The following is a 12,060-nucleotide window of genomic DNA, read 5'->3' on the forward strand; positions in this document are numbered from 1 at the left end:
GTGTAAAGCTGTCATCAAAGGAAAGGGTGGCTTTTTTGAAGAATCTAAAATATAAAACATGTTTTGACGTATTTCACACTTTTTTGTTTACTACATAATTCCATATGTTTCATTCATAGTTTTGATGCCTTCAGTGACATTCTACAATGTAAGTAGTCATGAAAATAAAGAAAAACATTAAATGAGAAGGTGTGTCCAAACGTTTGACTGGTAGTGTATATTTCTGACTCTGACAAATATGACAGTTTAAAACAACCTCCTGGAAAAGGTCACACCAAAATGGCAATGTGGAATTATATAATTTATTATTTTAGGAAGAAAGCCTTTAAAGTTAGATGACAAAAATAAAGCTCCCAGCATCCATTTCATCCTTCAAGATGGAAAACCATCCTCACTACTAGTTTGAACCATAACACAACTTGGATGGTGCCCCACAAGGTAAAAAACAAAACAAAACAAAACAAAAAACAATTTAATAAGTCCTCCAAATTAAAAATTAAAATATACTGTTTGTCATTAAAATATGATCGGTCTAATTATTTGTCTGTGAGTTTCAAAACTTACACACAAGACAAGGTCCATGTAAGCAAAACTTCTGCATAGGTCAGTGAGATGTTAACAATTGCTGCTGGTGTTGAAGGAGAAAAGTTTCTTGTGTGTAGTAGTAACTAATTTTTATGAGTATCAGTCTCTTAACATTAGTTTTGAAGATGACAATACACGTGTGTGCTCTACAGTGTTCATGAATATATCCAGGGAGAATAACATAATTTTTGGCCAAATGAGAAAAAAATTTGTAGCTGAAATATTTGCCTTTGAGATAGTTGTTGCAGTCAGTGACAGTCTAGTATTGTTTTATATTGATGGTTATTTCTGATGAACTATATAGTGCATACAGATATGCTTTAATTTATTCTGTTATGCAATTTTCTTGCTCATGTACTTTGAGGGGTTCAATAGATGTGATCAAGCCTCATATTTCTGTTATGACTACACTGAGGTACCAACTGTCAGGATTCAGGCTGGAAGCTTTGGGTGGTGGATTAAACCATTTTTTCTCATGTTTTATCAGGCTCTCCTTCATCCAGCTCTGTCGAGGCCTCTATAGATTGTTGAGCTCCAGAAGAGTTTGGTCCAACACTTGGTGCATATCCAGATTTTCTTCTTTGGCTTGGGCCAGTTTCTCTATAGTTGGAAACAAAGTCACAAGTGAGCTTCTACGAAGATACAGACAATCTAGAGATTTTCCTCTTATATAGTTTTTATGCAGACTTTGTGTTGTAGCCCTAACATAAATTAGTTTACTGAAAAGGCAAACAGATACAAGCAGGTTTATTTTTTTTAAAATTCAATCCAAAACTTTACAAATGATACTATCACCTTGAGTGATTATGGAGAACCGAACAACAAAATTCTGGCATTGTCAAAACTGTGCCAAAGCAATGGGACGGAAACCGAACCCTAACCCTAAAGGCATGTTGCCCAATTAGGAGCCTGAAAAAACACTTATCGTAGGCTACCAACAATAGCATATCGAGGAATGGGGGAATCATGTGTAGACTGATCCTGAATGTTACAAATGAATGATACACGCATTATGTGCATGTAAACATGTAGTCCTGTAAGCACTGTAAGCTCCAGGACTGGTACTTCTGCCACTGCACAGAATAACTACACATAAACAAAGGCGAAAATGACACACACCATCACATCACAAACCAATTCCACTATTTTACCTGTCTGTGTTAATACTGCATACTGAGTTTCTGAATATCTTCACCATGGAGGTTTTCTAGAAGCTGTTTTCTTGACCTAAAACTGCATTTGTGTTTGGTCAAAACACATGGAAAAAGCTGCATTTACATAACACACATGTGTACAAATAGGCAGGCCTTTAGTCAGTTAGTCTTACATGGCTGCATTTTGTTTGTCCATTACTTTCTTTTATCAACAACTTTACACTTTTCTGAGAATAATTTTCTCTTTTTTGCAGCAGAGATGATATCCACCTACAATGTCCAGACACACGCACTTTCAGAATATATTTTTCATACAGTTACTGTAACCTCATGTTCCTGATGAACTGCTACTCATTTACATTACAGCAGCTCTGGAATACACACTGGTCACTGTTTGCTATTCTTGTTTATTGATTGTCCAGTTTGTGCAACCAGTTCACCCTACAGCATGTTCTTTGAGATATAGAATGCCTTTAAATCACTCTAGGTTAATCAGTGATAGACCACACAAATGCTTCTACTGAGTATGCAAGACCTTTGTACATGTTGTGGTGCACCGCAGTCAGGATATTCTATGGAGGGTAAATAATGTCTTCAGGCATGGATTCTAATTGGATAGGGCACACAGGAATTACATATCAGTTTCTGTGTGATGTTAGAGAACGCCTAGAATCAAAAATGACATCTTTGCTCACCTGTGTTTGACTGCTTGCTCAAAGGGAATCCAAAGGCAACTTTGGACTGTTGAGTTCTCTGTTTAAAATTCTTAAGATCTGTACCATAGTATGTTAAGTGCTGTTAGATGACACATGTTGTGAATTTGCGCTATATAAGTAAAATCAAATTGAATTGAACAACAACTTTTTCCTACATAGCAAAAACTGAAACATCAAAATTCACTGTGGCTATGTGCCAAAACCCCGTTGGGTTAAGGATATGCTTCCAAGTCGCATTTTCAGAAGTCGTGGGAGATTACAAGCGACCACTAAATTCTGTACGTCAGTAAAACATACCCACTAGAGGTACATCTCTGACATATTTTGCAGTAATTTTCATCATTTTTGATACATGTGCAAAGTTTCAGGAGACAGAGCATGTGCAAAGCTTCCTTAAACCACTCAAAAATGCGATTTACTTGAAAAAACAATATTATTATTATTATTAATAATAATAATAATAATAAATAACAATTCATAATATGTTTTGTATGTTATCATAGTGTGAGACACTATGATAACATACAAAACACTTTCAAGAGGATCCTCAAACCATCCTCTTGTCCGCTGCCACAGTGACACTTATTGAGAATTCTCCTCCAGCTTCTAATTTTCCGCAAATCTACCTAGAAAAGGGGAATGAACAACAACCATCTTTTCCATCCCTTTCACCTGCACTGAATGCACTAGTGGTGATTTCTCAACCTCAATCTGAGTTTTATGAATCACTGTAGTTATTCAACTGCATGGTTTTAACTTGCATGCAAATAACTGAGGGGTTGCTAGAGCAGTGAAGTTTGACATTACCCAACATGTGAAGAATGCCACTTACAACTGTAGAAACAAACAGGACTTAATTCAAAAGGGTGTCTGTGTTAATGATTGATTTATTTGGTATTTGCTTCATGTTTAAGTTTCAGTTTCTGGTCACTTCAGTGTCTTTTCCAGTAACTGTCTCTGTCCTCAAAGTAATTGCTCATAACCTTGTACATATGTAACTATGCTGCTCTTACAACCAGAAAATGCAATCAGATGAAATCAGTGCCATTGATTTCAAATGAGACTCCCAACAGATTTGTAGAAATCTTGAGAAAACATATGTCACCTGCCTTTTATCCTGCCTGATCATAGTTTAAGAAGTATACCTGAACCTCTCCACTGCTAGGACAGCATATTTCACTTGAATGATTAACACTGATATGAATAATTGAAGACCTTTGTTTGATACAGATACTCAGCATTTAACTGACACAGCACACCCTTTCCAATAGCTCTTCATTCATTGCAGACAATTTTCTGAAATTCTTCACAAGTAAGACTGACTCAATTAGATATGAAATAGAGATAAAATTGGTTCACACTCCTCTGTAAATGATAGCTATGAACTGCCGAATACTTTGATGGGTGCAGGCACTGGGACTCAGACCAACTACATTCACAGTTTGAAATAGTTTCCCCTGAGTCCTTGAAAAACCTGGGAACTGTTTCCAAACCTACAAGCCACATATTAGAACATATACCATCTAATCCTTCTAAGGTACTGTCGCCTGTTTCAAATAGCCCTATCCTTGATATTCCCAATAGGTCACTTTCCATTGACTCAGTGGACCTCGGCTTTTAAATCTGCCATTCTTAAACCATTATTTAAAGAAACCATGTAATACTGACACATACATTAATATTATACAGTAGACTAATGATTCTTTTGTGGCAAAATTACTTGTAAAGTTATCAACTTATTTCCAACATATCCATCTTTTTGGCACATTTTAATCTGGCTTTAGATCATATCATTGTACTGAAACTGCTTTTTTGAATTTACTTTTAAATTTTCTTGAAATTGAAATTTTTTTTTGAAAAGCATTTTGATATGCAGGGCTGCACAGTGGCGTAGTGGTTAGCACATTTGCCTTGCAGCAAGAAGATCCCCGGTTCAATTCCCGGGGTGGGCCTGGGATCTTTCTGCACGGAGTTTGCATGTTCTCCCTGTGCATGCGTGGGTTTTCTCCGGGCACTCCGGCTTCCTCCCACTGTCCAAAAATATGCTGAGTTTAATTGGTTACTCTAAATTGCCCGTAGGTGTGAATGTGAGTGTGATTGTCTGTATATGTAGCCCTGTGACAGACTGGCGACCTGCAGGGTGTCAGTTGCCTTCGCCCGAGTCAGCCTGGATAGGCTCCAGCACCCCCCGCGACCCCAGTGAGGATAAAGCGCTGTATAGAGAACGGATTTTGATATTCAAGCAAGAGTCCCTTCTTGGTTTTATGCATCAAATATAATTCAATGAGTAAGGTACAATAATACAGTCTCCGATGTTTGTGAAGTAGGGCTCAATCCTTGGCCCTATGTTTTTGTGTCTACAGCACTTACTTGATAATGAGCTACCGTATTTTCACGACCAAAAGGCGCACTGTACCAAAAGGCGCAGTCTCAGTTATGTGTGCCATTACTGTATTTAACACACACATAAGGCGCACCTGATTATATGGCGAGGGTTTTATATACAATCCACGTCGGCCTTACAACAACAACACACACACAAGCATACAAGTGTGCGAATTTAAAAATAGAGCGGGAGCAAAACTGAGTTTGGTTGTGCTTTATTTAAGTATTGATTACAAAGTACTAACATTTTTTAAATCATCAATAGTCGCGGGCATGGTAAAACACAGATAAAACAAGCACACAAGTGTGCGTATTTAAAAATAGAGCGGGAGCAAAACTGAGTTTGGTATTCACTTTTTTTTTTTTTTAACCGGTAATCGTCATCAATCAAACCCATGGAAGTCCTCATCCTCTGTTTCTGAATTGAACAGCTGCGCTAAACCTCCATCAAACATGCCAGGTTCACTTTCTTCACTGTCAGAGTCACTTTCCGTGCCGTGCGGCGCCTCGGAAATGATGCCGGCTTTTGCGAAAGCTCGAACAACAGTGCCAGCAGACACGTTAGCCCAAGCATCTACAATCCATTGGCAAATTGTGGCGTAACTCGCCCGGCGCTGCCTTCCACTCTTAGTGAAACTGTGGTCTCCATCGGTCATCCATCGCTCCCACGCCGCTCGCAGCCTTACTTTGAACGGCCGGTTCACACCGATGTCCAGCGGTTGGAGTTCCTTTGTCAGGCCTCCCGGAATGACAGCAAGCTCAGAGTTCATTTGCTTCACTTGTTTTTTCACATCGGCTGTGAGATGGGCACGCATAGAGTCACAGATCAACAGCGATGGTGATGCGTGGAAAAAAACACCTGCTCTACGTCCGCCTTACAACAACAACAACACACAGGACGCACTGCACCATAGGGCGCGCCGCACAATTTGAAGAAAATCTAAGACTTTTATGTGCGCCTTATAGTCGTGAAAATACGGTACATGTATTGTAAAACAAAATGACCTCTTCCGTCCCTCAACTGGGAGTCATTTTGAGGCGTGTCTATCAGAAATAAAAAATAGATGCGCATGAATGTTTTGCTATTCAAAGCTGTTGGACCTGGTAAAAATATAGGCATTTGTATAGGAGTTTGTATTACCGTTGATGGCTGTATTATTACTTGAAGCTGGACCAAACCTTTGACGTGATGATTTTGGATTCCCGTATGGGCTGTAGCTTAGTTGTTCGCACCGTCACCTCACAGCTACAACATCCCTGGTTTGTCTCGGCCTGGGACTGGGATCTTTCTGTGTGGTGCTGCAAGTTATCTGTGCGTGGGTTATTTCATAGGTGTGAATGTCAGTGTGCTTGTTTGTCTCTATGTGTAGCCCTGTGACAGACTGGTGACCTGTCCAGGGTGTCATCTGCCTTCACCCTAAGTCAGCTGAGAGACTCCAGCCCCTCACAACCCTACAGAGGATTAAGCAGTGTGTATATAATGAATGAATTAATGAATGGATGGATGGATGGATGGATGGATGGATGTCTGACATTCCAGTCTCATATTAGGGATTTTGTCAAGACAGCATTTTTCCCTAAAATCCAACTTACTCTGTCACAGTATGAGGCTGAACCAGTGATCCATGCATGTGTATCCTCCACACTTGATTACTGTAATACCCTTTTTCTGCTATTAGTGCTATTAGTTTTCAGATTGTTCGGAATGCTGCAAATTGAATCTTAACAAAAATGTTCAAATAAGATCGTATAATACCCATTTTGGCCTTTGTTATTTGGCTGTTGGTACAAGCAGAAGCTGGTTTTAAGGTTAACTTGCCTAAGTAGCCTTGCATGGACATGCACCACCTTATATATCTGAGCTAGTTATACCACATACGCTGGCACAGGCGTATAGACCAGTGAAATGAATTTATAATGGCTTGCAGCTCTAAGACTCTCTTCTCCTCTGACTATCTGTATGCTAGATTTCCATGATCTTCCAAGAATGCTGATGCCCTTTTCCAAGACAACTGATTGGTCGGTGCTGGTTGGTGCTTTTGTACATGCTGATCTGTTAACTGGAACATAATCTGCACCAGAGCAGGTTAGGAATTCAGCATGAGTTACCATGGCGCTTGATCATCTAATGGGCCAAGGACTCTACATATGGTTCACGGTCTGCATATTTCTACCTTACTGGTACTCAAAGCGCTTTCCAATGTGTTTCTCATTCACACACCACTGGCGAAATAACTTCCATGCAAGGTGCCTTCTTGTCATCAGGAGCAACTTAAGGTTCAGTGTCTTGTCTAAAGACAAAGTCTGATTACACACATAAAGAAAAATAATCCTTATTTATACATACAGAATTTCTTATTTTTTATAAGAAATTTTTTTATTTTATTATTTTTTCACAGGCGCAGGGGCTGGGTGTCGAACCTCCAACCTTATGATCAATGGAGCAAACTACCACCAGAAGAGAAAGAGACAAACTAAAATGAACTGAAAACTAAAGAAAACCAAATAAAAAATGAAACAAATTATGTGTATTCTATCAAACCACTAGAGTTTTAATACATCAGTGATGTGTGTGAGGGCATATCTATATCCATCTATCTATCTGTCTATCTATTGTATATATCTGGTGTGATTCATGAAGCATTGTATTTCGTAACATTGTTTAGAGTGTGAAATAAGCAGAAGAGAAAGAAACTGGGAGAAAACAGAAAAGGCAAGAGAAATTTAAATCATTTATTACAGAGACAGAGGGGAAAACAGGTTAACATGAATATTTCACTAATGAGAGAATATTAACTCAGTGAACTATAGACACGTAGCAGTGATTTTCTGTAAAAAGATCAGTCCTGAGTAATAGAGATACAGCTTACTAAAGGGTTTGTGAATTTAGCACATTGCACCTCAAGAACCTTCTAGCCCATAATACCACTGTGAAATGGAAAAACAGCAGACAGGCGAAGAAGAGTTCACACAGGAGGAAGGGGCAGAGAGGAAGACAGAGAGCATCTACAGTGTAGTCATGTCGTTGAGGGCCAGATCCAGCTCCTCACTGAGAGCCTTGCCCTTTAGCTTCTGAGCATACACTTCATCTGAGGAGGACACAACACACAGACGAGTGTCCACACAGAGAGACATACAGAGTGGGGACAGATTGAGGTGACAGAACAGAAGACAGAGAAGTACAACAAAAAGAAAATTACACAGTGCTAGAATTGGAAACCTTCACACCGGATAAGCAAAATTTCCTGGTGTCAATGTCATGACAGAAACTGGTTACTACAGCTCACAAAGCACCAGTAACAGCTAAATCATGCAAGTGTCAACTCGAAGCTCAATCAGCTCAACGTTATAGACTGGAAAGACATAAAGACAAAGCGAGCAACACATAACATTGAGATTTTGTATCAGGATGAACCCAGCAAACACCTCCAACGTTTTTGCAGTTATTTTTAAGTTACTGAATGTTTATGTGCATTCATGCAACAGAATTGTGCCCCCTTGTAGCCATGTTGGAAGTCTACACTTTCTGAAAACAAACTATGCTATGAGTTAGGTGCAATAGGTGCAATGGCATATGTGTGAACACATACCTAACAAATACCCGATGTAGTATAAACTGAGAGCACTACATTCCATAACAACTTATTTCATGTCCCTCTGCTGCCTCAGTTAATCTGTGCTCTAAAGTGCAACATAGTCCATAATCCAGTTTTTTATCCAGGAGTGGAATGCAGTTAGTTGATGTTAACATGCTGCCATGAACAAAAGTTTACATACACTTGTAAAAACCATATATATTATGGTTTGAAAAGACTACTATAAGTCTGAATTTTCTATGATGGGATCATGAAAACCCTTGGTTAAAAAAAAAACAATCATGCATTTTGGTTCTTTAATAGATTTATTATATGTCTTCTGAAAATATTAAGAGTTGCTGGAATCATCGGAAACTCCAGTCTGTCATGATATGCATACTGTTTACAAAGGTATGTAAATTTTTGTTCACGACTAACATGTCTGCTACCTATTGCAGATTTTTATAACAGATTACAGAAAAGGTACCAACATTGACTTGGTTTTATACAATAGCCTCAGCACCAACTACATTAAGATGAAGTTGCGGCTGAGGATATTGTCTGTGAGTCTGATTGCAAAGTGGTTTTATTTAATGCTGTTTTATCTCATCTATCTGTTCACATTGGTACATCGATGTAAAATTCACTTGCAATTTTCTGAGCGTTTCCCATTAATTCTCATTTTAACACAGTCTCCCTTTTTAAGTCAGCAAGAACATCTTTTTTTTCTAACTTAATGTTAGCAAATCATTCTAACTCCTGACTTTTATTCAAGATACTGCACTCAAGGCATCTCCCTCTCCCCCTGTCTTTTTACTCATGCCTTCTAAGAGACATGTGAGAGGTCTTTAAAGTGTTTTTTGAACAAAGTCAAGGACATAAGGTAGCAAAGTACCTCCACCTCAGATGCATCTTTTACACGTTAGATTTATGCCCTGAAACATTAATAGCAATTTTAGCAATTTTGAACCGGCATATTTGTCCTTTTTGTCTTTAATAAGTTTATTTGTGAGTTGGGCCCACATTTTGCAGACCATTAACAGAACAGGACAAAACATGCTGTGGTTCATCACCTTTAAAAAAACAACAACAACAACAACTGTAGGCCAATTTCTACATTTGCTTTTCATTTTCAATCCAATTTCAGCTTTTATGTGTCATGATAACATCTTTGACAAATTTAGGTCAGGTTTTGAAGCTTTACACAGCACAGAAACTGCCTTCCTCAAGATATCTAAGGACATCCTTTTAGTACCCGACAAGGGAGAGAGCCCTAATTGATCTCTTTAACATTTCAATTCGTTTAGACCTAAGTGCAGCCTTTCACATAGTTGAACATGCCTTTTTAATTAACTGTCTGGAATACTGGGTTGGCAACAAGAGTAATGCACTTGGTTATATTTGTACCTTTCAAAAGGACCTTTGCGGCCACCATATGTGTTCACCTTCTACAATTGAAATCACCTGTGGTATGCTGCAAGGTTTGATTTTAGGTCCATATTTATTCTTAATCTAATTACTTAAAATCATCCAGTAGCAACATGTATCTTGTCATTGCTATGTGGATGACACACAGATACACCTTCTCTTCAACAATCCAAGCAGCTACAACTGTCTTAGAGATAAAGACTTTTCCATGACACATAATTTCCTTCAGTTTAGCATTTCAAAATCAGAAAGAATTTTGTTCAGTATCACACACACAAAAATCAGTCTCACTGATCCTAGCCTTGGCCCTCTATCAGCTGAGATAAAACCAATCCCAGTAATCTGGAAGTTCTATTTCAATTTAGGCCTTAATCCACACATCCAGTCCTGCTATCCATACATGAGAACCATCTCCAGACTAAAATAATTTCTTTTACAGTCAGATCTAGAAAAAGTCATTCACACATTCATTTTCTCATGACCCAACTCTGGTAAATCATTCTCTCGCCTCCAGCTAGATTGCAGCAGCTGGGCTTCTAACTGGTTCAAACATATCACTCCAGTCCTGATATCCCTTCATTGGCTCTCAGTCAATTTTAGAACTGACTTTAAGATTTTACTGATCACATGTAAAACTCAGATAAGTCTAAATTGTCCGTAGGTGTGAATGTGAGTGTGATTGTTTGTCTGTATATGTAGCCCTGCGACAGACTGGCGACCTGTCCAGGGTGGCCCCTGCCTTCGCCTGAGTCAGCTGAGGTAGGCTCCAGCACCCCCCGTGACCCTAGTGAGGATAAAGCGGTGTATAGAGAATGGATGGATGGATGGATGTAAAACTCATCGCAGTCTGACTCCGAGCTATGTATCAGAAATGCTGATACCATATAAATGTGTTTGCAGACACAGATCTTTAGGTGGGGCCCTTCTGACTTTTCCAGAATAAAGTTTTAAGTCAAAGGATGCTTTTGCCATTAGGGCTTTAGAATGACCTACCTGAGGAGATAAGGCTTGCAGATTCTGATAAGGACTGTTATCCAGTAGGGTGCTTTATGCCTGATGAGATTTTTTATATACTGCCTTACTATATACATACGTGGATCCAGATCCTAGTGCTGAGTTTTGGAAACAACAACACCAGCCATCCTTTCTTATTTCCCGCTCCTCTAATAATGACTCAGTTAGTTATTTACTTATTTAGTCGGTCAAATACAACATTGTGTATGCAGCAGCCTTTTATGGGTTCATGCAATGATAGATTAATTTGATTTAGTTTGAACCCTCCCATGCTCATGTCGACATGTACATGCACACATACGCACGCTTGTGCGCGCACACACACACACACACACACACACACACACACACACACACACACACACACACACACACACACACACACACACACACACACACACACGCACAGATCTTTCTAGCACTGGACAAGGGGCAGGTGAGTCGGACCACATTTGTGACGCCAATAATCCAACTGTCACATGGCACCAAAGTACACTTTCTGTCTTTTTTCACTTGTGCTAGGGTAATTGAAATGACTTTTCACATATAACTTAACCAATCTTCACAAAACTGTGCCAATCAAAGCCACAAGACTCGAAAGGTGAAACACCAAAAAGATGAGCTGAGTACTATCTGTCTCTAGTGACCACTATAGGTTCACACACTACAATCCATCACTCAGGCAGCACAACCAGGCAGTTGACCAGTAATTGAGTTAGAACTGATCTGGTCCATCCAGTCATCACTGGCTTTATCGCTCAAAACTACATTACACAGACAGTCCCAATGCTTAAACTGGAATTAGTTAAGTTATTTGTTAGTTTAACATTGCCACTGAAGGACAGTGAGCAGACATGTCAGTGAAAAAAAGTAAAAGACAAGAGGTAAGTGTAGAATACCTTCCAAATCATCAATAGTTTTCTCCAGCTTGGCCACAGACCTCTCTGCAAACTCTGCACGGGTCTCTGCCTGGAAGACAAACCACAAGAAAACAAGTGTCATTACAAAGTCTGGACTGTGTAACACTGTCAGAGGTAATAAGCAACAGAAACTGGAACACAGTTAAACACGTGACTTGAAGAATCTCACCTCCTTCAGCTTGTCAGTAAGAACTTTAATTTCCTCTTCATATTTGTCCTCCTTCTGTGAGTACTGAAATCCAAATATTAAAGGTGTTTTAAAATGGCTGTACTACTTAAGAAG

At 39.1% G+C, this 12,060-nt stretch overlaps 1 protein-coding gene across 9 annotated transcripts in view; it reads right to left on the minus strand.

Moving 5' to 3' along the window:
• Positions 1-288: 288 nt before the first annotated feature.
• tpm2 (tropomyosin 2 (beta)) overlaps positions 289-12,060 on the minus strand; it is a 30,940-nt gene continuing 19,168 nt past the window's right edge. For 5 of the 9 annotated variants that reach the window (XM_022211576.2, XM_022211574.2, XM_022211580.2 and 2 more), the window contains 3 exons: positions 11,947-12,009; positions 11,757-11,826; positions 5,040-7,929 (listed from right to left, as the gene is read on the minus strand). In XM_022211576.2, coding sequence (XP_022067268.1) covers positions 7,847-7,929; positions 11,757-11,826; positions 11,947-12,009 — 216 coding nt within the window. In that variant the 3' untranslated portion in view covers positions 5,040-7,846. Of the gene's footprint in view, positions 1,186-5,039; positions 7,930-11,756; positions 11,827-11,946; positions 12,010-12,060 lie in introns of those variants that run through there. The other 4 variants (XM_022211577.2, XM_022211575.2, XM_022211582.2 and 1 more) reach the window with 1 other exon arrangement.

This window comes from Acanthochromis polyacanthus, chromosome 18, assembly GCF_021347895.1.
Source record: "Acanthochromis polyacanthus isolate Apoly-LR-REF ecotype Palm Island chromosome 18, KAUST_Apoly_ChrSc, whole genome shotgun sequence".
Lineage (NCBI taxonomy): Eukaryota > Metazoa > Chordata > Actinopteri > Pomacentridae > Acanthochromis > Acanthochromis polyacanthus.